The sequence below is a fragment of the Brassica napus genome, chromosome A7 (genome assembly GCF_020379485.1).
Source record: "Brassica napus cultivar Da-Ae chromosome A7, Da-Ae, whole genome shotgun sequence".
In the NCBI taxonomy this organism is placed as follows: domain Eukaryota; kingdom Viridiplantae; phylum Streptophyta; class Magnoliopsida; order Brassicales; family Brassicaceae; genus Brassica; species Brassica napus.
Genome location: NC_063440.1, coordinates 392,545 through 420,382, shown reverse-complemented (window position 1 = coordinate 420,382; position 27,838 = coordinate 392,545). Strand labels below are relative to the sequence as shown.

The 27,838-nt window shown below is 34.0% G+C and overlaps 5 protein-coding genes across 8 annotated transcripts; 2 read left to right on the top strand and 3 right to left on the bottom strand.

Annotated features, from left to right (window-relative positions):
* Nucleotides 1-1,487: 1,487 nt before the first annotated feature.
* On the bottom strand, nucleotides 1,488-5,026 carry LOC106411756. Of its 2 annotated transcripts, none has more exons than XM_013852573.3 (16): nucleotides 4,869-5,026; nucleotides 4,690-4,792; nucleotides 4,554-4,628; nucleotides 4,365-4,487; nucleotides 4,213-4,286; nucleotides 4,032-4,134; nucleotides 3,907-3,949; nucleotides 3,639-3,701; nucleotides 3,330-3,556; nucleotides 3,057-3,177; nucleotides 2,884-2,978; nucleotides 2,693-2,806; nucleotides 2,442-2,606; nucleotides 2,214-2,360; nucleotides 1,970-2,115; nucleotides 1,488-1,888 (listed from the first exon to the last, which is right to left on the bottom strand). In XM_013852573.3, exons 1-16 carry the CDS (start codon nucleotides 4,933-4,935, stop codon nucleotides 1,734-1,736), a joined length of 1,821 nt encoding a protein of 606 aa, XP_013708027.3. In that variant the 5' UTR covers nucleotides 4,936-5,026; the 3' UTR covers nucleotides 1,488-1,733. The 2 variants fall into 2 exon arrangements, with proteins under 2 accessions (XP_013708027.3, XP_013708029.2); XM_013852575.3 differs by having other exon boundaries at nucleotides 4,213-4,269.
* Nucleotides 5,027-5,537: 511 nt separating this feature from the next.
* LOC111212369 (tetraspanin-18-like) lies at nucleotides 5,538-7,312 on the top strand. Of its 2 annotated transcripts, XR_007315064.1 has the most exons (7): nucleotides 5,594-5,958; nucleotides 6,132-6,231; nucleotides 6,376-6,456; nucleotides 6,551-6,655; nucleotides 6,760-6,948; nucleotides 7,042-7,209; nucleotides 7,243-7,312. XR_007315064.1 is itself a non-coding variant. In XM_022713898.2 (6 exons), the coding sequence occupies exons 1-6, from the start codon at nucleotides 5,681-5,683 to the stop codon at nucleotides 7,081-7,083; spliced, it is 795 nt and encodes a 264-aa protein (XP_022569619.1). In that variant the 5' UTR covers nucleotides 5,538-5,680; the 3' UTR covers nucleotides 7,084-7,312. The 2 variants fall into 2 exon arrangements, 1 of the variants encoding a protein (XP_022569619.1); XM_022713898.2 differs by having other exon boundaries at nucleotides 5,538-5,958; nucleotides 7,042-7,312.
* Nucleotides 7,313-7,373: 61 nt separating this feature from the next.
* Nucleotides 7,374-10,266, bottom strand: LOC106415167. Of its 2 annotated transcripts, none has more exons than XM_048737122.1 (4): nucleotides 10,040-10,266; nucleotides 8,418-9,879; nucleotides 8,197-8,326; nucleotides 7,374-8,092 (listed from the first exon to the last, which is right to left on the bottom strand). In XM_048737122.1, exons 2-4 carry the CDS (start codon nucleotides 9,825-9,827, stop codon nucleotides 7,497-7,499), a joined length of 2,136 nt encoding a protein of 711 aa, XP_048593079.1. In that variant the 5' UTR covers nucleotides 9,828-9,879; nucleotides 10,040-10,266; the 3' UTR covers nucleotides 7,374-7,496. The 2 variants fall into 2 exon arrangements, with proteins under 2 accessions (XP_048593079.1, XP_048593080.1); XM_048737123.1 differs by having other exon boundaries at nucleotides 8,418-9,870; nucleotides 10,040-10,263.
* Nucleotides 10,267-11,469: 1,203 nt separating this feature from the next.
* On the top strand, nucleotides 11,470-12,195 carry LOC125576692. The gene has a single exon (XM_048737261.1). The coding sequence runs from the start codon at nucleotides 11,470-11,472 to the stop codon at nucleotides 12,193-12,195; it is 726 nt and encodes a 241-aa protein (XP_048593218.1).
* Nucleotides 12,196-26,506: 14,311 nt separating this feature from the next.
* On the bottom strand, nucleotides 26,507-27,619 carry LOC125576691. The gene has a single exon (XM_048737260.1). The coding sequence runs from the start codon at nucleotides 27,617-27,619 to the stop codon at nucleotides 26,507-26,509; it is 1,113 nt and encodes a 370-aa protein (XP_048593217.1).
* Nucleotides 27,620-27,838: the final 219 nt, after the last annotated feature.

Below are 27,838 nucleotides of genomic sequence, written 5' to 3'. Positions count from 1 at the left end.
TAAGTTCTACCCGAAAATCTGAACCAGAAACGATCCAAAAATACCCGACTCGAAACCGAACCAAAATTTTATAAGTACCTTTTGGGTCCAAAATACTTTTACCCGAAAGATCCGGAACATAAAAGAATAGATCCAGACCCGAAAAGAGCCGTCCCGATCCGATAAGAACCGATTTGTACCGGACTTAAAAACCTTCTACATCCAAAACTATAATTTGTTGTGTTTTATTTTATATATACTACTTTATGATTTAGTTGAAATATTTTTGTTATAAATATTTGTTATTATTTTGTAACATTTTCAGTAATATGAAGCTTTAAAATTTAAAATTTAGAATTTAAAAATATTTATTTTAATTATTAATAGTTTAATTTAAGTTATTTTGTAAAATTTTAGATATATTGATAAATATTGACTAAATTTGATGGATTTTGGGTATTTCATTTTTTTTTAAGATCTTAAATACATGAATCTGATCAGGACCCGATACAGATCCAAAAAAATACAAGTATTTTACGAGTATTTTAATTATAGACTCGAACCGATCCGAATCTGAGAACAACTGATCCGAAGACGAACCGAAAATTCACAAGTACCTACTAGATCCAAATGTCTAAGATCCAAAATATCCAGACCCGAAAAGAACCGATCGGAAGACCCCAACGTCCATGTCTAATTTTTATGGTCCGAACTTAACCCCCGGTTCAATCCGTTAGGTTAGTAACAAGACATTTGAACCGAACTCGCAATAAAGAACTGAAGTTAACAATAAAGAAATGAAGTTAATTAGAAAATGCCTGTAATTGTTAACTTCTTTGCCAATTAATCACTTCATTGTCGAATATTTTTCTAAATGTATGTGTTTAAAATGGATAAATCGGTTTGATCCAAATTGAAACTAACACTTGATAACAAAATTCAAATGCATTTTATATTTGACGATGGCGGTTTCGATTATTTTATGACAAACAAAAAATTTTTTTTAATACCAAATGTATATACTATGTTGATAGTTGAATCAATCCAAACACAAAATTTGTAAGACACCAAAACTGGACAAAAGTTTGTTGTTTAAGTGTCTCATTAAGTTTAAGTTTATTAAGTATTAAATAACATTAAACTAGAAACAAATATTCATGTCTATCACCAACCTAACAAAACTTGAATAAATCCAAATAAAGTATAATCAATTTAGTCATTGAGAGTACATTTTAATAAATAAATACGTCAGAATAATGATCTGATCAATTTCTTATTATGAAACTAAATTTAGATTGACCACCCACCTGATCACATGGAGTAGAACAAAACGTCGGTCGTATGTGGATAAGTTATAGAAATGCAATGATGATTTAGATAGAGCCACGACGCTTTATATTTTGTTTGGTAAACTTTAGTCATGTTTGCATAATAAAATCTTATTAACTTTTTTGTTAACCAAAGGAATCTTACACCCAAACTCATACCAACCATCTAGGCTCTAGCACTGTGAAAAGAATGATTTTTTGCAACGTCAAAAGATTACAATGACCCTCCTTATTGAATAGAATCACAGTGAAATGTTTATAACTTCATATACTCTTCCATAAACTTGTTGATCCACTTTGATAGATTTAGAAGAAGAAAAATGGAACCAAACACAGCCATATTACCAATCCCTACCAAAACAATGAATTCACCAGAGAACCCGACCAAAGGCCAAACAGCAAAACTAACCGGTATAGAAGAACTATCTACGGCTCATCATCGTAAGGGACGTGTGAAGTCGAGGATGATGGTAAAACGAAGATGGGCTCCCCATTGTGCTGAAATTCACCAAGTAGAGAAGAATGGTCAGCTTCGCTGCTGATGCAGATATTCCCCGTCATGTCAAGACGTTTAAGATCACCTGAAACAAAATCATCATACATATAGTTACACACAAATCACCAAAGTGGCTCAAGAAACTGGTTCCAGAAAGTTATATTACCTTTTGCACTTCTCAGGGAATCGCATAGCATGAGCAAGGATTCAGGTGGCATTAGATTGTAGGATGCGTCAACTGAGACGAGTTTTGGTGCCAAGGGTATGAGCTTTGACAGAAATCTAGCGGTCTCTAGTCCTCCACGGTTTTTGCTTTATCGGGAAGAGACCACAAGAAGAACATGAGGAAAACAGAAGGCGAAGCAATGTAATGTATACACGAAACAGAGGAGATGAAATTTGCTTTGAACCTTATATTGATACTCATCAGCTTCTTCACCCCTTTTACAAGTCTTTTTCCTAGCTCAAGAAACCCAACAGGACCTAGTCCTATACTCGAAATGTCGAGAGACTCGATGGAGAGAATCAATGAGTTCATTATAGCCTCCGCAACCTCGCTGAAGAACAAGAAGAATAAAATAAGAAGACACACTTTATATCGGTGTAAAGTGATATAGAGTTTGTGATTATGCAAATACCTCCCGAGGGCATTATCTGCAACAGACAGGAACTTTAAAGGTTTCTCCACCGTTGACAGGGTATCAAGAAACTCGATAACTCTACAACATGATAGCTCACAGTTCTCCAAGTTCAAATCAGCTAAAGGAGAATCCGGATTCTTTTTGAAGTAAGATATCAAGCTTCTGTACCTCACGAAAACCATATAAATGAAATGTAACTCTTGTTCGTTTTCTCCAAGATTACAAATGCAAGAACTTGTAAGACGAACCTGATCCCACTGTCTTCAATGGGGTTCCCGCTCAGGTCAAGAGATTCCAAGCCAGGCATATGACGAAGAGCATGCGAAAGATTCTCTGCATCGTATTTGTTGAGTTCATTCCCCCTAGATACATTTTTCAAACAGTTTCACAATGTTTCAAGGCTTAAAACCGTGTCAACTGTCGCTAGACTAAGAAATACCTTAAGTTGAGCTTGCACAGCGAACGTAAAGACTTTCCAGATGACAGAGAACCAGTGACAGATCTCCAGGTGAAAGTAGAAAGCCATCCTGAAATCTATATATTGCGCGTTGGTCAGCCATGAAAAGCAAACCATTTATCAGTTCGAAAAAGAAAAACCATGATGGTACCCACGTTGTTTTCAGAGATGTCAAGGGTCGAAAGACCTGAGGAAGAATCAAGTAGTGTAGAGAAAATCATCCTTGCGATATGCCTATCGAGGTGGCTATCGCAAAAATGTACGGACTGTAAGGACCTGAAAGCAAAAAAAAGTTGGTCACTTACAAAAAATAGAAGAAAGAAAAGATGCATAAAGAAACGAGAAAGTTAATCAAGAACATAGACTTTGACAGCCAGATGAGCAAACATTTCACAGAGACACGCTCTGGCATCAGTTCATATGAATACCTCACCGAATTCAGGAATGAAATGAAAGCGGGAGGCGCAGCAAGTGGATCTATGTCAAAGCTAGATGCCTTTATATAAAAACGCTGAATCCCACTTGTGTGAATGTCTTTTTCATGCAGAGAAGCGCAGATTGCACTGATGAAACTCGAAGAAAGTTTACAGTGAATAAATTCAAGCGAAGTTAATGTTTCTCGGTTCTGGCTCAAGAGTTTGCACGAGGGCTCAACCTGTCGAATCATGGATCATCAGCAATATGGTTCCAGTCTAGCTAACTCAATAATAGAGACTTGAGTAGTGAATTTTCCTTACATGTTTCTCGGATCTGATCCAACACAGAACCAAAGTTTTTAATTTACTTGTCCTCAGTAGCTCCTACAGTAACAAAGCCTAAACATTATTTCTGCCCTTCATTTACAAGGCTAAATGATTGATTCCCTACAAAGATACAAATCTGAAGTTCCTAGAGAAAAGTAACACAGAAAACAATTTAACATATCACCTCAGCCAGCGATACTGAGATAAAAAGAAAGCAAAGATGCCTCTATTGAAAACCTAAGAGCATATTTTAGTTACTTACACAAGTTTCCGTAACGCAGAGCACATTCAGAAGCCTCAGGCACCTGCAAAAGGTAAGAAACAAACATAAAGAACTCAGAGCTGAAAGTACTGCAGTTTGCCCGTAATCATGAAATGTTACTAAACCTAAGATACGGTCCAAATGTCTGGAAATGAAAAGATAGCTCCGTACAGACACATTTTTGACAGTTGGTGTGCTCTTCATGACAAATGTATCTCAATATCTTATCTGCAACACAAAATAAAACCAACTGAATAAAGATTCTCACACAAGTGACGAATAAAGCCTCAAGACAAGAAAACTTACCTGATACATGAATGGAACTTATCCGACCACTGAATGTGGGACGCATAGCTACCTCAGCTGCTTCATCAACACAACTGTTACTCGGATTAACAGCAAAACTCAAAACAGGAAGAAAACAGAGTAAAACAACAAATCAAAGGGCCGTGTCATACTTTTGAAGATGCTTCTCCCAGTAAAGCTGTTGCCAGTCAGCTGATGGAACTTCCAGACTGTTAATGAGCTCAGGCCACCGCACCTTAAACAGCAGCTTCCATGAGCTACCGAGTACATCATTCCTGCAGTTTAAATAATTTCTCAGTTCTGTCTTCTTAGTTGAAATAACAAAACGTAATTGATCAAACCTTGGGCGTTTTCTCCCACTAGTCAAGGTCAAGCAATCATCACCAGCTTCATAATTATCCCAGCACTTGAACGGCCTATACCAATTCAATTTCAAAACCCTAACCCTTCAGAAACTCTAGAATCGGTTTCACTCACATGTGGGTCTGGAAATTATGCAGCGCTAGTGCAGGCAAGTGAGCGATAACACCATCAAGCAACTCAGACGGAAGCTCGTATACATCAGGAATTGGATTATCGCCTAAGAATATACAAAGCAACAAATCAGTATCAAATTGGCGCAACAAATTGTTCGAATCTCTCTCTAGTATCGTGACCTTGTAGAAGCTGAAGCTTGAGGGATTGGATGCAGAGAAACGCGAGAGATGGAGGAGCTTTCGACATTCTCGATTGCTTATCGCTACTCAAACTCCAATTCTCCCGTTGCAGCTGCTCTCGCTGTTTGTTCGAAAGGCCAAGGAAGAAGGATTGTAAATGTAATTCTCTCTGGTCGTTATGGGCTCTTTTCATAATGGGCCGATTAGCATAGCTCAGTTACTGTAATAATTGGGCCCTCTCTGGGGTCAATTATATCACTTGTAACAAAAATATATTTATACAGACAAGAGTATTTTACAATCTTTTTTTGGATACAAATACAGAGTTCAAAAATATTTTAATGAAAACTTTTTTATATTTTTTTCGGAATGTAAATTATTTTCTATAGAAATAAATATTTAAAATATTCTCTTCGAACAATTAATGTTAAATTAATTATTAACTAAATCAAAATATCTTCAAAAATCATTAGTTGCTCAAAAACTGTCAATTTTATTTTCAATTACCGTACATAAATTGTCGATTTTATTTTCAAATACCTTTCAACAAATAAAATTTATGTATAATAAGACATAATAATCATGAAAACCATTAACACTTAAAAAAAAAAAAATCCAATAAGACAAGTCAGCAGATAAGAGCTAAACGAATAGCAAATAAGGCCACAACACATCATCAGACCGTGACTAATTGAAAATAAAAAAAAAATGAAATATTTTCAAAAAGGGAAGGAGACAGACAGTGGGACGACCTTTGAAAAAAGCTTTTCCATCAATCAATCAATCAATCATCTCTGAGGAAGAAGAAAGAAATGAGGCATAATTGCTGCCATCTTTCGTTCGCTTCAACACTCAAGATCCTCAATTTCGTCCAAGCTTTCTTCGGTGTTTCCATCATCATCTACTCCATATGGATGCTCGATCAGTACCACCGTCACGTCCCCGTCGACCCTCCCACATCTAGCTCCGGACTCGGTATTGCTAAAGTTTCCGAGCCCTTGAATAATCCTGCTGCTCTCATGGTTCTAGGGTCTAGTGGTGGTGATCATCATGGGTTTAACCTCCGTTCCTTGGACCTTCCTGCTCCATGGTACGTACTATAATCATCTTTTTCAATTTTAGGGTTTCACTTAGTTTCCAGTTTTAGGGTTTTACTTAAAAGTTTCCATTTTTAGGGTTTGTTTCAGAAAGAATCTTGTCTGTTTCTTAAGCGAGGCCATTAAGGTTTGCTTACTTGTATTGCCTGTCATTTTTTTAATGCAGGTTCATCTACTCTTTTATGGCGGTTGGTGTATTGGTCTGCATTGTTACCATCATTGGTTTCATTGCTGCTGAAGCTATCAATGGCTGTTGCTTGTGTTTCGTATCCTTACTTATACATGATAAACCTCATTTCCTATTTTCTATCTCTGTTAATAGATTGATAGAGAGTTTACCAAACCGTCGTGACAGTTTGTTTACTTGGAATGGGTTTATTTTTGTTTTTCCCTTGACGGTAGTTTTAAAGTACTCGATTCTCAAAACTCTGCTCATTCTACTTGAAGCTGCCCTTGTTGCATTCATCGCCATTGATCGTCAATGGGAAAAGGTAAAAACATCTTTCGTATATTTGAATATTGTTTCTCGTGTTCTTGGCTTTTTTTGTTGTAACTGTTTGATTGATATATATATGTGTTGTGTAGGATCTTCCGTATGATCCAACTGGAGAACTCAATAGTCTCCGAGCTTTCATTGAGGACAACATTGATATATGCAAATGGGTCGGGGCTGCTGTAGTAGTGGTCCAGGTAAAAAACTCAAACCAGTCTCAGTTAACTTTGTAGCATTTCATACATTGTGAATCTTTTCTTGTGTGTTTCTAATTGTGAACATGCCACTCCTGCTTTTTCAGCTACTGTCACTGCTACTAGCCATGGTTCTCAGAGCTATGGTTTCACCTAAGAGACCCGAGCTTGACGATGAGGAAGACTTTGAGAACCCGAGGAGTAGAGCTTGGGACCCACTTCTTGGTTCTCAAGCAAACCAAGCCTCTGCTGGCCCAAGCAAGAGTGAAAACTGGAGCTCTCGAATCAGAGAAAAGGTTAACACTCATCACTTTTTTCTCATTTGCTTTACTTATCAGATCAGGCTTGTGGTTCCTGTTACTGATAAAAAAAAATGGTTTCTTTCGCAGTATGGACTGAACCAGAGTCAGGCGGTGAACCCGAAAGGCTGATGAAGCCATATAAACATGATTCTGAAAGTGCATGCGTCCATATGGTCTCTGTGAAACTCTCTTTCTCTATGTTTTGCTCTCTGTAACATTCTCTGAGTGCGCATTAAACTTAACTTGAAAACACTGTATTGTGTGCCACACCAACCGCATAAGCATCTTTATTTGTGTGTTTGCCTGTTGAATGAGCATCCCTCTGTGTTATCATTTCCAGTATAAAGTTTTTACAATTTTTTTTGTTGGTTTTTAACCCATTTACAAGGATAATAATCAAAATGTAAATTAATATTCGAAACGGGCTTCCAAAGAGGATGTAAATGCATATAATTGGTTAAACTACGTCATAAATTATATGTTTCATGAATGCAAAACACTTGCAGGAATAGTAAATTATATGAATGCATATATACAATGTTTCATCGAGTGAGATCGAAGACTGCCTTTTCAACAAGCTCTTGCAGCAACATCTCTTCAATTTCAACCCCCAAGTTGTTCACTTCCACTTGGAGATTATGACTCCACATTTTTCCGACCACCTCTTCCCTCACCAAACTTTCTCCTTCCAAGCTGTTAGAGTCCTGAACCATCCACTCCTTAAACTCTGTCCAAACATGTTCCACCATGTCGAATCCTGGGGTGGTCACGCCAGTGCGTGCAGCTGTTGATGATGTCTCTGTTATGATGGCATTGACGCAGTCAAACACAAGCTTGCGGTTTGATCGCTGGTTCCTGCGTTTGATGGGTTCCTTGTTGGCAAACCTGTCTCTTAATGATGGGTCCAAAGGGCTATCTGGTGAGTGCCACCGGGTCATAAGCGGATCACTGCCGCTGAAACCGGATGTTTTTAAAAGCGTTTTGATGAAGTAATACCAGTCTTCATCTTCCTTTATTCCATTTCCGGGTTTAGTTATGTCTGTGTATGACTCATCTTCCCAAGAGAAAACACGAGCGATTGATCCTATTGGAGGTGATTTGTCTATAAGACTACATTTCAGAGACATTTCTTTTCCTCCTGTGAGAAGTGACAGTAGCAAAGTGTTACAAATTTGATAAAATCTCGTAGAAAGTTTAACAGCAGCCAGAGTAAGAGAGAGAGAGAGAGACAGCTAAACTAACCTTGGCTGGTCCATGGCTTGGTTGACCCAGAACATTCTGGATTTCCCACATATTCCTCTTCCAAAGGATGCTGTAAAACCGAAACTGGACTCGGCTGATCCTGGTTTTCATTCGGTGGGGTCAGTTCTCCCTGCAAACAAACCAATGTCAGACTAATTGATTAACAACAATAGTGGTTTCAGGGCATTCCTAAACTTAACCAGTTTTAGATTGTGACTTACCTCGGTTGTAAAAATACTTCTTCTTTGTAATGCATCAGTGGGCTTAGCCAGTTGAGACAGTGCATCAGTCTTCTCCTTGTTTGCTTTCTTATTCCTGAAGAAGAACAAGCTTGGAACTTTCCATGATGATTTTAAGCTTCTTGACTCGGTAAGCTCTCTGTGAGCTAGTGCTTTTGAAGTTCCTGGAACAGACGTTCCACCATTGAGTCTAATCTCAGGGACTGATTTTGACCTTACAAAGGTATTCAGAGTAGAATCCCTTGCGCTTTCTACTTGATCTAGACCACTGCCTATGCATGAAACCGATCTTCTCGATTCTTGCTTCGCTTTGTTGCTCTCTTCACTGCATCTGGTTGGTACTTTCGTCTCTGAAAGAGCAAGCATGTCGCCCAAAGCGGTTGAGACCCTTGGGAGGTTTCTTTGTTGCTGTTGCGGGTCTCCGTTTAGTGACATCATTGCCCATCTTTCAGAAAGCCGTTTCTTTGCCTCTCTGTAGACAGATGACTCTGGAGAAAACGAGACACGTCTGAATGATGGGGAAGAGAAAGGAGTCTCAAACCTATTCCCACAGTCCCATGAATGCCTAGAGGATGGTGACATGATCTCAGAGTTCCCCACTGGATACTCGTTGGTGGACCTGTTTAACGAACCATCATCACAGAGATAGCCTTTGGACAAGACAGAGTAAGAAGAAGACGAGGAAAGAGTCTCGTTCCTGCAGTGGCCTCTGAAAGTTTCACGTATATGGCGTGTAATTTCCTTGGCCACTTGTCTGGTCTCATCATCTCCAGCCTCATCAAAAAAGGAAGGAGTAATAGCCTTTATATCTAGACCCTTCCCTGGACTAGGCTTCAAGACCACTATTCGAGTCGGCTGCGCAGCATCTGTGCATCCAGTTTCCTGCTTGCCCCTGCTATCTTGAAGCACAAAGTTGTGAGCCTTTGAAGGTCTCAGTACTGTAATTCGCTTATTAGCCTCTGGATGAGGAGAAACAGAGTGAAAGTCGGAAAGGTCATGAGAGAAGAAGGAATTAGATTCCTGGAGAAGCTCAAGGAATAAATCTTTGTTAGAACTCAAGACTTGGAGGGCTTCTTGGAACTCCTTGGAACCGTGAAGCTTGTCATCTGTAACAAGGCGTTTGGCTTCCAAGAACTTGCGACGGACAAGATCCAGCTTTTTGCTATCACTCACGCTTCCATCACAATGTCCTTTCCTTGAAAGGTTCTCCAGTGATACCCACATTTCATATCCATGAAACTTTCGAGCATCCAAAGAAGAGCTTCTGGATCTGCTGCTGCTACGTGGGGAAGCTGTGGTCTCTAGACCCATCAGTTTAGCAACCACATTACTAGAAGAACTCTGTCTGTCTTCAACCTCTTTGGACATTTCTACAGGAACGAGTCTTCTCATAGATAAAGCTGTCCCCTTGCCTTTCCTTAAGGGCTCACTGGATCTGCATTTCCTATATGAAAAACTTTTGAGTAAATTCGTGAATCAAATTCATCAGCTATGGGTTACGAATCTATGAGAAGCTAATCTGCACATTAAGAGAGAGAGTATAATCGGAAAGTGAGAGCGAGAGTGAGAAAGAGAGAGAGAGAGAGAGAGAGAGAGAGAAGGACCTATTAGAAGCTAGCTCGAATTAGAAGCATCTCTCTAAGCTCCACCGGAGAGTTAGTTCGCCGGAGAATCTTCTGAATCTAACAGTCGGAGCTGCTATTTGGGGACGACTTCTGAGTTGTGATACAAAAAGGGGGCTTTAATAATCACAGGGAAAAGCTGCAATAGAAAAACCTTTTCATGGCTTCTTCTAGGGTCCGCATTTTACCCCATATCCAAACCCGAACCGAAGTAGCAAAATATCCGAACAGATATTGAATTAGGAAAGATTAAATATCTAAAGATAACCAAACATATGTAAAACTAACCTTATATTTCTAGTTTAATATCTTTCATTTTATTTAAAACTAGGTGTTTGCCCGCAATTTTGCGGATAATTAAATTATATGAAGAAATATATATTATGTTTACATTGTTATAATTTTTGAATAATAACTAAATTTTAATTTTTAATTTTAAATAGTTGGATAATCAAAAATTTCAGTATATATTTTTAAAAGATATGTGATATTTAAAATAGTTCAACAACATAAAACTTAGTCATTACAAGTATTTCTCTTACAAAAAAATAATATTATAATTAATTCAGATAATTAGTTGTAGAATTTCTTTATATTTTATTTTAAGACGTGAAAAAACCGGGAATACTCTAGATTTCAAGAAATAATAAAGAGTTTTTTGTCTGTAGCTTTCAAGAAATAATAAACTGTTTTTTTTTTGTAGGACCAATACAATGATCAGATGTTTTTATCTTGAAGATATTTTGTAAATGTTTTTGTGTGGATTTTAGAAAATATAAAAAGTTCTAATAATTCTTTACCTACAAATCTAATTCTTTTATATAACAATATATAATCATTAAATTTCTTTAAATAAAAAAAGTTAAAGTATATTATTTAATTATAAATAAATAATTGATAAATGAAAAAAAATTGATAAACATATATATTATTTCTCCAATTCTCCAGTTAGTAACCATAATTCATTATTTGTAGTATTACTTGTGTTATTTGGATTGTATTAATTGGTTCTATAGTTACTTTTTATTTTTAGATATGATTAAAATAAATAACTAATAAACGCTAACAACCAATCAAATTATAACTATTTTTTAAAACTTAACATATTAACAATACATAAGAAAAAATCACTTAAATAACTTTTTAATTAATACATAGTATGATTTATCTCTTTAAAACCAAGAATAAATATGGTTAATGCAAATATAAAAACATGTATTAAGAAAATGATAGTCTAAGTAATTTTCTCATAATTTTGTTAAATCACAAATCATACTTTTTTTTACTCATTTTTTATTTAGTGTTTAAAATAAAACTTAAATGGATTAAACAAACCATATCTTCCTTTAAAACATACATATTGTATTAACACAAGTAACACAATTAACATAACACTTTCTTGTGTTACCATAATGGATATCGCTTATCACTATCTCAAGGTAGACATAAGGGATGGAAGAAGCTGTCACTTCTGGTTTGATGATTGGTTGGGAAGGGATCGCTTGATAGATATCACTGGAGCTGCAGGAACTATTTATCTTGGAGTCCAAAGGCACGCCATGGTCAGTGACGCGGTAACAACGGCTGGATGGAACATACGGGGTGGGAGAAGCAGACATTTTTCAAGACTTCACAACGTCATTATGGCAACAAACGTCCCTCAGACGGAGAGAAGCAGAGATGTAGTGCTATTGAGGCACGGAGATGATGATTACAGGGACACTTTTTCATCATCTAATATGTGGGATCAGCTTAGAACAAAGCGCACTAAAGTAGACTGGCACAGAGTGGTGTGGTTTCCACAAGGAGTGCCACACTACTCTTTCATCACCTGGCTAGCTATAAAAAATAGGCTATCTACTGGTGATCGCATGAGGCAATGGGGGATGATCCAAGGTTGTGAGCTATGTGGGGAAAGGGATGAGACAAGAGATCATTTGTTTTTTGTATGTCCATATTCATACACTATTTGGGAAGTAAGAGCGCGTAAATTGATGGGCTCTGGTGTCAATCCGGATTGGCAGTGGACAATACAGCGTTTGGAGACAATGGGTACAAATGGGGTTGATTCATGCATTGCTCGACTCCTATTTCAGACACTCATCTATCACATATATATGGCGAGAGAGGAACGCTAGGCGCCACCAGCAACCTCGAAACTCCATAGAACAGATGCGCAGGCTCATAGACAAGGCTATGAGAAACAGGATATATTCCCTTAAATATCAGCCAGAGCACAAGCTAGGAGGAATGTTAACAAGATGGTTTGAAATCACACTTTGATTTTCGTCTTTTATAGCTTTAGCAAATAGATAAACTCTTAGAAGGCTCCTCATTGTACATAACAATTCTTTTTTATTAGATCATTAAATTTAAAATTTCATCAAAAAAAAAATACATATTGTAATTAAATATGATTAATTAATACGAAAAAAATATTTTTAAAATAACAAAATATTGTTATTTTAGGCATATAAGAATATATATCCACTAAATTTCTTTTAATAAAAAAAGTTAAAGTATTTTATTTAATTATATAGAAATAATTGATAAAGAAAAAGAAACTGATAAAACCTATATATTATTTCTCCAATTCTACAATTACTTAGCACAAATCATTATTTATAATACTACTTGTGTTATTTGGTAATTTATATTAATTAGTTCTATGGTTACCCTTTATTTTTATATCTGATTAAAATAAATAACTAATAAACGTCAATAACCAATCAAATTATAAATATTTTTTTAAACTTAACGTATTAACAATACATAACAAAAAAATTACTTAAATAACTTCTCAATTTATATATAGTATGATTTATCTCTTTAAAACCAAGGATAAATTTGGTTAATGTAAACATGAAAACATGTATTAGGAAAATAGTAGTCTAAGTAATTTCTCCATAGTTTTGTCAAATCACAAATCATACTTTCTCACTCATTTAATAAAACTTAAATGGGTTAAACAAACCATTTCTTCCTTTAAAACATACCTATTTTAATAAAATCTGATTAATTAATAAGAAAAATAATTTTAAAATAACAAAATATTGTTATTTTAGGCATATATACTTAATATTAATATGAGATCCAATACTATATCAAAATAAAATATTTTTATTTGTATATAATTTGTTAAAATTTTACTATGGTACATTTTGTTATTTTAGGCATATATACTTAATATTAATATGAGATCCAATACTATATCAAAATAAAATAATTTATTTGTATATAATTTGTTAAAATTTTACTATTGTACATGTTAAAAGTTGATTATACTGTAAAATATACATCTCATTATTTTTAAATAATTTATCCTACCTGCAATTTACATTATATTTTCTATTTTTGACTTTACCAATTGTAGAACATGTCATTTTATTGATTTTTCTTACTCAATTTATCACAATGTTTTGAAACGCACGTAAAACTAATTAGTTCACATTTATAGTAACACAAAAAATACACGCATCTGGACAAATAAATAAAATTAAATACATAAGAATATAAAAAAACTAAGAACACAACAAACATATTTTATTATTCTTCCCTCCTTTTTTTTTATTTATGTCTCCTTTATTTTTTTACTATTCAAAACAAGCATGCTAATTTTATTATAATCAAAGTTATATGAATTATATTAATAGAGTATCAACTCTAGGAAAAGCATGTGAAAAAATACCTTGATTAATTTCTTTATAAAAGACTTACTATATAATAATTTTAAATGAATTACCATATTACATAATTTTAAGTGACCTACCATATAATAATTTTAATTCATCTGTTTATATTAATAGAAGAATAAAATAAAATTTCTTGATTAATATAATTTTAAATGACTTTCCATATAATTTTTATTTTTTAAAATATAAAAATATTTTAATTATTTCTAAAAGTGATAATATCACATTGTCATTGGAAAATTATGATAAATTTTTAAAACTATATATTTGATTGTTTTACATTCATTTAAAACATTTTAGAATATATATAGTGAATGAGTGAGTTTAATTAATATTATTAAGTTTACATTAATTAGTTTTTTGGAATCTATGATTTATTGTATTCACTACTAATATAAATATATTAAAATTCATTTTTATAATTGTTTCTATAGTTTCATATGTATTTAAATGTATATTATCAATTTATATAATGTAATCTATAATATTTAATTGTTTCAATTATATTAATTCATATATATTTAAGATGTTTAACTGTATGTTTTGAAACATATATTAGATTAGGTAATTTTAGGGTTAGTTTTTCCTTTTAAGAAATTTAATTAAATAAATAAAAAATTAAATATCATCAACCAATCAAATTATAACAATTAATTGTAAATCTATCTTATGAGCGACATGTCAGCAGAAATCACTTAAATGACTTCTCAATTAATATATATGAGGATATTTATATTGATACTACACATATTTTAAATTCAATTGATATACATATAATTATGTAAGAAATAATTTGCTACTCACTTAAAATGCATGTAAGATTTTTGTTTCAAGAATTAACAAAAATTACATCCGAAATTTAGAAACAATAACCAAATTAGTGTCTTTTTAGTTTTAAAAATGTGACGTCCAAATCTTTTAATCATTCAATCTATTAAAAAATAAAAAATCAGTTTTAATAAAAGTTATATTTTTAAATGCAAAAAACTTGAAAATGAAATTTTAATTTTATTTTCTTTTCTTTCAAAATTTAAATATCCGAACCCGATCCGAAATAACCGAATCTAAACTAAAAATATCTGAACCCGATCCGAAGTACAGAAATACATGAACGGGTTCTATACCTCTATACCGAAATACCAATGTTTTTAAACCCGACCCAGACACTGAACCGGACGACTTACCGGGTCGCCGGGTCACTGGGTCGACCGCGGGTTAATAAATGAATTAATTCTATTATATAATAATATATTAAGTATGAAAATAAATATATAAAACTAAAGTTTAATATTTTATAAATGTTTTTTAAAACATAAAATAATATTTTGGATATGTATATACTTTATGTTTAAAAAGTATTTAACAAATACTTAACTTTAGTTTTTATATTTTTATTTTCATTTGACATGCAAAATATCAAAAAAAATAGTTTAGACTATTTAAAATTTTCTGTAACAAAGTAAGAATTATGACATCTAAAAAATCAAGATATAAAACTCACAAATATTTAAATATCTAATATGAATAATAAATTAACTTCAAATTCAAAATAAACTAAAATTAAAAGATGATTGTAATAAATTGTCAATAACAAAAATAAACTAACAACAAATCACATCAACTAATTTTGGTTTTCTCTATCATCGTTCACTTCATTTTTGTTTAGGTGGCATAGTGAAAAATCTTCATCAAAATCTAAAAATTACCAATATAAAACTGTAAAGGGAAAACTTATCTTTTTTTTTGTCAGCACCTAACTTTTTAATTGAAAACTTAGAATATACAACATAATCTAAAAGCTAAAAAAGGAGTAAAAGTTACTTATTGGTTGAACCGGTGGTTCAACCGGTATCGGGTTCTGGGGTTTAGTGGGTTTTTGCGGGTTCTTACAGGTTTTTGCGGGTTTCTAAATATTGAGTATTTCATAAAACCCAAACTGAATTTTTTCTGGGTCACCGGATTTACCAGTTCAACCGCGGATCCGGATCGGTTTTCAAAACACTGCAAAATACCCAAAAATCTGAAATACCTGATCCGAATCTGAACAAGTACCCAAACGCCCTCCCTTAGCTTCTTCACTTTTATAATTTAATCAAAATATATTTTGTTCCTATTTTTATTGACGAAATTATTACTTATAAATAGTGTTTATGATGTTTTTTAATAGTTATGTACGTACTAATATATAATATTTAACTAATACTCTGTTTCAAAATGATATATATATATATATCAGAAGAATTTAGTTTCAAAAAAATATATTTTTACTTTTTAATGCATTTAATAATATTAAATTTTAAACTTTGAGTATTATATTTTGATTTGATAAAAATTCTAAAAATTGGTTAACCACAAATTAGTGTATATATTATTAAATTTAAAATGTTTTTTAATATAAGTGAAAATTTCAAAATAAACCTCTGTTTAAAGAAAGAATTATTTTTGTATTCAAGAGGTTATGAGCCGAAATTCATGATCTCATCCACCAGAAACAAGATTTGGTTGCTAAATTTTCTTTCTGTAATTGCCTATACTCGAATCTGACACTTCTACTCTTTAAGTAGAAAGTTTTACCCGCCGAATTGGCAGCTCCGAATATTATAGGTGTATCTTGTTATGTTTGTTAGCATGGATATGCATCATGGTTTGTCTCAACCAATAGATGCAATTTGACATTGGATATGCAAATAGCCTAGTTTTTACTTCGTTTGATTTAGTTTTACCGCAACTAATAATTCTCTTATCTTCTTTAGTTTCTTTCTCTCAACCATTATATACTTTCTCAAAAAAAACCCCATTATATAAATAGAATTACCATTATCTTAATAGTTAAATCGAATAAATTTGAATATAAAAATGCCCATTATCAAGAACTTTTTAGTTTTTCTTATGTACCCAAATTTTATGGACTAAATCTTATTTCTATAAAACTAGTTGACAAAAATAGTTTTCTATACAAAATACTTTATATCTTCTGACTGAAAGTATTAGTCCAAATCCAAAACAAGTTAGGTTTGTGTTTTAGAAAGGGTAACCAAAAGTGTAGGAAAAACTCTTAAATCAATTAGGACCTAGGAGTTAAACTCTTAAACTCTTAAAAGTATTAAGCATCATGTGTACGCTTCTAGTGGTTTTAAAATACTAAACTTTACAGCACTTTACAACGTATACTATTTTGAAATATTAACCTTCTAGTGGTTTTTAGCCAAAAAAGTTTCTTTTACTGATACTTTTTGTAAAGCACAACATATAAAATGTAATTTAAACTATTTATCCATAAAATACTATTCATCTCTATATTTCATTTGTAATTTAATTATACTAGTAAGTTAACAATATATGTACTCATGCACTAGATTATCTATATTTTTCTTTGGTGTAATGCTAGATTATTTTTAATCAATAGAACTTATATAAGACGCTCATTTTATAATTATCTTAATTTCAAATACCCCATTGATCAATCACCTATTCAAGATGCTTATTATTGTGGCAGATGAAACACATTAGATATTTAATATGAATTTTCATATTTAGCAATGAAGATTAAAGAAACTAACAATATTTTCTCTCTTAAATGAAAATTAATTTTTGAAGACCATTTGGCAATATTACATGAAAATATTGCATTTGCTAATAAATGACCCAACAATTGAAAAAAAAAACAATAGCATCATGCATGTTATATGTTCTTATCATATATATGCAAACATATATGAAAGAATAATCATAATCTACTCTAATGTGTATTTCAAGAGAATTGGGACCAGGAATAACTTTAAATGGACCAACTAACTTATTCTTTTAATGTCTTTTTCTTGTCCAAATATTAACAAAAACAAAGAAATAACACAAAGATGCAATACTTTTTATAATTGGGTTTTAATCTTATTGACTTTCTTTGGGCATTTCTATAACCAAACCTACAACCTCCAAATCTCCAATAGAGCCTGTAGACCACGTGGACACATTTGCACGGTTTAATTATAGTTTCTCACGTCAGAGACAGACTTCATGTTATGAACCGGCTCTCTTAACCAAACCATCAAACTTTCAACATTTTCGACCGTTTCTTAGAATTTCGGTTCCATCGCATTAACTGCGAACTAACTTTTGACCCATCAGTTTGGCTACATGTGTTTGGTCCTTTTTTGATACGGTTATAGTTAGGTGTTTGTAGTTACGTAAACTATGAGTATATAGTTATTTGAAATAAATATAAACTAAGTGATCGGGGTCAGAGATGTCAGTAAACAGGTGCGCGTGACTCGCATATTCATACGAAGTTAGGTCAAGACACTAGCTGTTTTTCTTGTACTTTCAGTTTCTAAATACATTTTTAAACAAAACTGTTTCTATTATCCTCTGAGTTTGAACATTATAAAGGTTGTTGTGACAAAATTATAAACAGTAAAGATGGTTAAATGTACGACATTTTGAAAGCAAGAAACATATGATCATATGAACTCTAGAAACGTTTTTAGGAGGCGTTAGTGATTTTAGTTTAAGATATGAAGCTTATTGTTGTTGAATATGCATTGTGATCATCTTTGTAGAAAAATATAACAAGAAAACAAAAAAAAAAGTGTTAGTCAAGGAAGTTAAGTCCATTCCAAATTCGATTTCCACTAGACATAAACTTTGAACGCTGCATTTTATTCAGCTGACCATACACATAACCAATTCATAATTACAAAATTTATTGGGGGATAGTAATGACGATTGATGGGAGAGGAAGTAGCATCAAAATGAATGAGGAGGTAGCAATCATGAAAGAAACAACCATATCTATCTGCAATTAGATATATTACATTCCTTCTATTATTCATTTTATTAATTTCAGATATCTCAAACTAACCAGTGGTTTTATTTAGACGAATGAATTCCAACTACTTTGGTGGTTGAGAAGAGTCTAAGAGGCTCATTCATCAGAAAACAAAGAGGTTGTCAAAGAATGATGACCATTTACTAATGTCCCCATGAATAACTCTGGATTGAAGATGATCTTTTACCATCTCAACCATATATCAGTCTATGTCGGATCGATTTTATATCGACCATAATCTATATATCCTTCAATCAATTCATCAGTAATGCGGCTAATACAAGATCTAAAAATCATAGATTTTATGTCTTCTGAACTTAAATGTGTTTGTATAAGCAAATGCTGAAACAACGACATGACACCAGATGATCAGAACTATGCAAGTACGAGAGTTACTGACTTGTGGCAACCAAAACCGTTTCAAGTAGTTCTTCAGCAGCTGCTTTAAGGTCATGTCCACCATCAGTGATTTTTCTTTTATGAATCAATCCAAGCTTGAGGTGTAGTAACCCTCCCGAAGAGGTAAAATGGTCAAGATCGACAAAATTAGAATTTAGAGCCGAGCTTTTGGGAATCTAAAGTATCTGGAGGAATGTTGAGTTTTGATCACATAAAACTTGACATGATTCAGAGAAAAGAGAAGATTGGTTGAGCATCAACTTGGTGGTCGAATCGCGGGCGATAAAGATCGAGCGAGAAGTTTTAAAGTACAAGATGGTCAAAGAATTGATCATGAGTGAACCATGAGTCGAATAAACTGCTCGATCATGGTTAGACAATATAATAGATTGATCAAAAGAACGTTTTGGAAGCATCATGTTTTTGGAAGACGACATTTTAGAAGCTCGACTTTTTAGAAAAGCGACGTTTCTTCAGCACGAAGTTTTCTGCAAAACTTCGTATCAGTAAAATATTATGTTGGAAACATAATATGTCGGAAGCAGGACGGGAATTAATAAGGACGAGAAGCAAGCAAGACGGGATCGAAGCATGATGGGAAAATCCGAAATATGATGAAAACCTTAATTTTAGTATTTTGGAATTTCTCGGCGAAGGCGGAGGCTCGGGAAATATTTTTCGTCAAGGTCAGCATTTATTAAAAACATCAGCCATCAGAATGGGAGCAGAAAAATATTCAGGATTGATCGCAGATCAGAAATTTGCCGGAAAGACAAAAATCAGACAAATGAACCGAGAAGTTCGAGGTGTCTCGTTGCATGGGTTAAGAACATTGTGTCAACCATCGAACAAGCTGAGTTTCTACAGAAGCTTGAGGTGTCGCCTTGCATGGAAACAGTACATGCAGCCTGACATGTAGAAGCACGAGGTGGATCGACCAAGCACGAGGTGTTGCTGCGCATGCAACCGAAGCCTGCTGATCGACATGTGTGAAATGTTGTGTCGCCTTGCATGAGTTCCAGTCCTGCGGAATGCCATCTGGACGTGGGTGTGTTGTCCTGAATGTGATTGAGACATTCAGCCAACCATGTGGAGCACGAGGCACCGCCGCGCATGCGTCCGGAGCCATGCAGAACGACACACGGGCTGCCACCAACCTGAAGCTGATTGGTTGCTGTCTTCTATAAATATGCACACACTCTCTTCAGTTTCATAAATCCACAACTGTCCAAAGGAAGTTAAAAACTTGAAAGAAAAGTTGAAAAAGAAAGCAAGAGTTTCCGAGATATTTCGAGAGTTTTAGAGGGATTTCGAGGTAGTTTCTCTACTGATTTCGAGTCAAAGCCTAGGGAAGGTTCTGTCCAACTGAAGGTTAGTCAAGTGAAGATCTGGGAAGCAAGTCAACATGGATAGAGAGAGATAGAGAGAGAAAGAAGGTGGTCGATTATGAAGACCGATACTCCACCGAGAAGGCTAGTTCTGTCCAATCGATGATTCTCTACAAATGTGACGCGGAAGCTCAGTCCAGATCAGTCCGTTCTTTGATGGTCAAGAGGAAGTGCTGTTCGGATTTAGTTCAGTTACACAGGTTCAGACTAATCGAAGTTCTGAAGCTCGATATTCCGCCGAGAAGTCCGAAGAACTGTCCAGAAGCTAGAGAAGGTTCAACTCGAGTTTATTTCAGTCCAGACCAGTAGCAGGGGAGGTTGTGTCCAAGTCAAGATCAGTCCAGTCCAGTCAAGTCGTCTATTGGGTTTTGGCCAAGTCTTCTCTGATCAACCAGCTGCTTCTCGCCTAGAACATTGTGAGTTGGTTTGTTTGAATTCCACTTGAAATTTAGGGTAGATCAAGTCTGCATAAGAGTAGAATACTCACATTATTGCATGGTAGAGTCCTTAGGCTTATTTTAATTATGGATCAGACTCAGTTTAGCATGGACTAAGCTGAGATGAAAGGAATTAAGGCTGAGTTAATATGGAAAAGATGTGATCTGTGAAGCTAAAACATTTTTGATACATCTTACATGAAAAATGGAACCAAGCATAAAAACATTTGTATGATCCTAAAATAGCTAGGCCAACAACATCATATGATTATAGGTCCACTAGTTTGTGCAATATGATTTACAAAATGATTCAAAAAATTTAGTAAAGAAGATAAAAGCTTTCCTTGACAAAATTGTTGTGCACATAAGAGAAATTAACTTCGACGAAAGTAAGAGAAAAAGTATGATTGAAAAAATACCCATTTAGAATTATTGATTGTGTGAACATTATAATTTCAATCAGTTAACACATATTTATACTAGCCTCTTTTTCCTATAGGAAAACATCTTTATTTTACTAAAGATACTTTTCATAATCCAAAAAGCATATTGTACTAAACGAATGTCATCTTTTAATGGTACACAGAGGTTTAAGTCACTTCCACAACCAATAAAAGAATATCTGAATCTCAAAGAGCCTTCATAACATCCTAATTGTGCTTGACCTAACGCACTCGTTAAAATCAAAGAAACGAGTTTCACATAATGATATGGTGATAAAGACATGCATCACTAAAGCATATGATGTCTGACTATTTCTTGTATGTGCGGTTCGTACGTTCCAACTCCGATAACTCCTGGTTGAACAGGGCCAAAAGCTCGTTTTCCTTGTTGCTTCTAGTATTGCAATGCATGCACTTGAAACACAAGAAAAGAAAGTAAGTAAACTAAAAAGAAAAATATAGTCAAAAACACCTAGACTATTGGTGATTAGAGTCCACAGAAACAACACCAAAATTTGATATTCTCAAATTTACTAGTGAGCTACTGTTTAATTTCAAAGGGCAATGTAACACTTAGAGATCAAATCCATAGAGACTCTATGTTTCACACAATATACTTGAATTTAAGACTAAGCTAGATTCGGGAAATCCAAACAGGTAAGTCAGAATTGCAAGTTATAGAATGTTATGGGTTGATGAAGAACGATTCTTGAACTCAGATTACAATTATCAAATCAATCAGCTCTCGTTGCAGACACTATCTATGTCTAGATACTAGAATTCCAAATATCTTTGCAAATTCATAAACTAAATAAAGCATTAAGAAAACTCTGATAAGTTCACTAAATCCCTAAATCATATCTCTTTGCGATTAGTTGTTTAGCTCATCAAAGATAATTTCTGGTAATCACTATGCTGTCGCATCTATCAATTATCATGTAATCAGGATTCTAGTTAATTACTCTAGAACATAACATTAAGATCAATCAGTGATAGACCATGGATTTTACCCACTTTTAGCCATGGTTTATATAGGTTTTCAGAGTCTTTTATATGTATCCGGACCCTTTTTAGGGTAATTACAGGTTTAGGTACTTACTTGAGGAAAATTATGTTTTTGGGGCAATTTGGGGCAATTTGGAGACTTTTTGAGCTTTGCTAGAAACATAGAAAGAGTCGATTACTGAGCCAGAATGTCGACTGACGATCACCAGGAATAATCGGTTGACGGTGAGTTGTTACCATCGATCGACAGCGGAGCCATCCGAGTTAATGACTAATTAGAAGATTGCAAGTTTCACAGAAGTCCTAATATTTACATTTTAAGTATATGGCCGCCTGTTAGGCTATATTATTACGTGTATCATTTGAGAGGAAGACTTGCCTAGAGACCTTTTAGACGTAGTTTGGAGAGGAGCAACCCATTCCACCATTGAAGAGGGAGCTTAAGATTGGAGAGAGAGATCTAAAATGCATAACAGAGAAGATCATGAACTCCCTTGCTTTCTTTACTTTGTTTATTGTTTCTCTTACTATTGTTTTACTTAAGTATTATTCAGACCATCATAACCATGTTTCTTATGAATATGTCTGAGTTGTCTTAGTGTTAGATTTAAGTTTCTCATAAGATTGATATATATATTGCTAACTAAACTATTGCTAGGTGTTTAAAATATAGTTTTTCATCTAGTTGTTCTTAATGCTAAGTTTACGATTGATCACCCTTTAACTTGGATCCTAGGATTAATTGAGACAAGCCATAGCTTGACTCAATACCTGAAACTAAACTAGTATGATCTAACTGACTAGATACACACGAAAGTTGATCTAGTAAATTAGAGAAAGCTCGTAAAGCGATACACACGAAAGTTGGTCTAGTAAATTAGAGAAAGCTCATAAAACTTTCTGGAAGAAGCGTCGATCGACGCGACAATCGTTGTGTCGATCAATATTTTGAAAGGTGTATCGATCGATATTCTTTAAGAATACTCAATCAACACTTTCTCGTGATTAATATACAAAGGTTGAAATCTGAGATCTAGATATTGAAAATCTATTTGATATTACCTAAGTTTGAGTTCGAGAACAATTAATACTACCCCTAAAACCCCAAATTAAGTTGCTTACTCGTCATACCTAAGAAGATACATGAATCTAGCTATTTCCCCAATTGTTAACAACCTTAAATCAAACCAATCGAGCAATTGCCTTGCTCACCAATTCATTTACTGCTTATAACCTATTAATCTAGCTTTATTTAGAAGACTATAAATCTACTGTGTAATCCTAGAGTCTCTGTGGATTTGATCCTTAAGTACTACATCTGAACCTTTTATTTGAGAGAGTAATTCACTCGTTAGGGCAATTTGAGTGATATCTATCAGTTACGAAGAAATTTATAGATACCCGTAGTAATTCTATCAACTTAGCAATTAATCCTAAATCTTAGAAATCTCTAAATATAACAGGGTGATTAGTCAGACAAGATCAAAGAACGCATAAATGAGTCTGGATAAATTGTATTAAGATAAAATAGAAATTCTGAAGTTTCAAATCAATCTTTGAATGAGTGCTGATCTTTCTATTCAAATCACTCTATAATTTAATTCGGGGTCGCCTAAAAAGTGGCTTAAGAAAACATAATATAGGTAAAAATACGATTAGAATCTTCTCTTCAAATAAGGAAAACTTTTGGGTTTTGTGTAATTTTTGAAACATCATTAAAACATGTCAGTTTGTTAACTTGAGACGGGTGCCGACCGATACCAAACTGAGTGTTGATCAACACCATAGTGACAGATCGACTCCGACTTTAACTTTTCAGCTTCAGTTCTCTTCATGATCCAAATATCTCTTGAATCTCCAAAATGCACCAAATCGTACCTGAACCTGCAAAAGTTCTAAAACCAACTCGAAAATCATATAAAGAATCTAAATAAGGACTTATAACATGGACAAATTCCATAAAACCATGATATATATTATTAGATGTAGATTAATACATTCTTGACTTCAAACATCATATATCACTTGTTTTACCTCGTGTTGCAGCATCTATCTATTATTATATCTAAACATTTTTTTTCACTATATTTAAATGAATAAGTACTAATAAATAATGGCCTATTATCAGAACCAATCCAGGATGGTTGATAAATACAAGCAGATGATTACATATCAATGCAGTCCTAATTAGCCACTGCTTTATAAATCTGAGATTTAATTTTAAACTTATATTTATTACCAATACAAGTAAATCTTCCCTATATTGTTTTGAATCATGAAGCCCGGATAACAACAACATATGATTAAATAAGGAAAATGAGGCTTATGACCTGATAACTCTTAACTCCTTCTCATAATTGCCTTTAATATCATTGAAGTCCTGAAATATTAGTTGAGGTTTTGCTGATAAACTCGAGTAGCAGCAAATATATAAGTTTTCGCCAATGAGCCTGACGATAATTCAACATACATGTCAAAAAGTATTTCTGCCATCTTTTACATATATGTTTGAACAATAGAAAGAAGGATTTTCCAAAATGAATCTTGACCTCATCATTTATATAGATGGCTAGTCCACCATTTCCCCTCCTTAGCAGATACTACAACAGAGTGAGAATATTTTTAGTTCTTTTTAGTTCTTTTTTTTTTTTTTTTGTCAAACTTAGTTCTTTTCCTACCTTATATACACACTTATCTACATTCATGATTTATATGAGAAGCATAACATCAGAATTTTGAACTCTCCTAATATCCTTCAGATGTAGAATTATCAGAGGTATTTCTAACTTTTGACAATTCCAAGCAATATCATCATTACTCATGTGGTGTGTTTGAGAGTAACAACAATACCATGAGCACTGGTTGATTGAGAATGGTATGTAGAAGACGAGCATATTTCTTGCCTTTAAGAGGATGAATTGAAGGTTTATCCTCCATATATGCTTCTAGAGCTTTCCTTTCATCGCATGTTCTCCATAAATAATAGCAATTAGTTGCAGCATTGGACTTCCCACGCTTCTACCTCCACTCTTCAACCTGAAGACTCCTTTCTCCATTATTTCCACATATCCACCGATTGCGGTAATTCTTTCTTGTATTGTCGCATTGGCTCTTGTCTCTGTCAACTCCACAGATGCAGCAGAAGAGCACTCTGGAAAGATTTCACAACCATGTTTTAAACACTATTACAAGTTGTACCGAACATCTGTAGCCTACTGTATGCCTACTGTATCAAAAGTCAAATTGTCATAGCTGAAACTAAAGGATTGGTAAGGGGTTTTAATTAGGGTTAATTGGTTTGTACATGTTGAAATACAAGAACAGAGTTATATGATTCATCAAAATTCTTGGGTAAACACAATACAGAACTCATGCTTTTATCTTTGCAAAAAGACATAATGGTGGGATTTAACTAGAGTTCATCGATATTTTTGCCTACAGAAGTAGTATTGTCTTCGTAGTACCATCTAATAGCTTTGGTTTATTCTTTTCTTGTATGAATCTTAAGATCAAGCTTTGATCGTGAATACCATATTTGGTACCCGTCTGATCAATATTTGATTTATTATTCTTCTGTACGAACTACATACGCCAAATTATATGATGCATTTTACATTTCAAAATCCGACACTTTCCAGTAATAATGAATAAATTCCTTGCAAAATAATTCCAATGGCTACTATTTGTTTGTTTGTTTGTTTTTGTTGTCTATTCATGTTAGTCCGTATCTCTTTTTTCTACATGTTGAAATTTATTTTCATAAAAAAAAACAGTATCGTACTACGAAATAGGTACAACCTAAATTTTGTTTGATAATGATAATTTTATGAGAGGCGTTTGTTACCTTACATATAATTTTATCGTAATTAATTTTAAACTTTGGTCCAAGAAAAGTTTTATTTTGTAAAATTGAAAAATCTGATATTGTGATATTTTTTATCAAATTTATAAATGTCATTAATGTTAAGATTCTAATTTAATTACTAATATTCTAATTCTATATCACTATATCAGTAATTTAATTTAACTATTTATTCTGAATTTTTACAACCGAGGAAAAAAAAGTCTTTTGCTCCTTGGGTGCGGCACTTCAGGTTTTAAAATTGTATTATCTAATAGAAAAAAATGACATTTAAAACGAAAGATATATTATAAATAGGTAATCCATCTTGCCACTAAAGAATTACAATGTAGTAATAAAGAACAAACACCATTTTTTATTCAGAAGCAAAACACAACTTATAAAACTCCAGAAGACGGTCAAACATGCGAGGAGGAGGGGTCAGGAAAGAACTTGCGAACACAAACATGTTTTCCATCAATAGTGAACTTGTTTTTGTTCATTGGAGTCACGATCTCTTCAATCTTGGACGCATATTCCATCTTCAACACCATCCTCGCAAACAAGGGCTGCTCATTCTCTTGCACTTCTTGCATCACTATGGATTCTATCACTTCTCCAAACTTCCTCGTGAAGTGAACTCTAACCTCCGATTCAGAAATTGGATATCCTTTGGAAAACGTCAGAAACACCGTCCTATCATCCGCCGGCGTCACCTCTTCCTCGTCCTCCTTGTTGTCCGCCCCCTTTGTCTCCGTCACGGCCGCCTTTGCTTTTTCTTCAACAGCTGGAGAAGGAACCCATTCTTGTGGAGCACTCACATTTAGAGGGGTTGATCGTCGAACACTCGACCTAATAGAGGTTCGTTGTTGAACATTCGACCTACGAGGGATCTGTTGTTGAACATTCCTCCAGCTAGGGGTTTGGTGTTGAACACTAAACCTAGTAGGGGTTTGTTGTGGAGCACCCAACCGGATCTTCTTCATCTCCTCAATGACTTTTGCCCTCTCTAACGCCAGCCGTTGCTCCTTGTAGCCCTTCTCGTATATATCGTCGAAAGCTCGGTTGCAGACATCGTTCAAATTTTTTGTCACTCTAACGAGAATAGTGTCGCGGTACTGAATGATGTAACTGAGAGTGAGATTACTATTAGTTACACCTTTGAGAAAAGGAATAACCACCTCATCATTGTTGTTGTGGTTAAGGAGGACGAAGCTTGAGTAGTTTTGGTTGTATAAGATACTTAGACACACACCGACTTCGTTGGCCACCGCATCGATTAACATGTCTTGTGATGAGACAAGACACGCGACCAAGTTGCGTGCGAAGCCAAGTTGCTCGACCACGAGGAGAAACGCAATCACTTGAGACGATTGGTTCATGTCTCGTTTTAGAACAAAGACGAGGCGAGTGAACAAGTCTCTGTCGATTTTGTGGAAAGAATGGAACTCGTCTCGAGTTACCTCCACTTCAAATAAAGAAGAATCAGTTGAGAAAAATGGAGAAGGAAAAAGAGAAGAAGAATAAGCCATGATATTTCTTAGATTTTTTATGGTGGTGGTGAAATGATCTTTGTTGTATACTAAGTTTAAATAGATGATTTTCCAGTCAAATTGGTCAAGATGTGCAATCTTTTTTTTCTATAATATACTTCCTCGGTCATATCTCTTGTTAATGAGATTGAAAGTAATATACCTTCTGATAGAAAGAGTATCAAGGCTTCGTTTAACTGATAGATCATGACCCTTGGA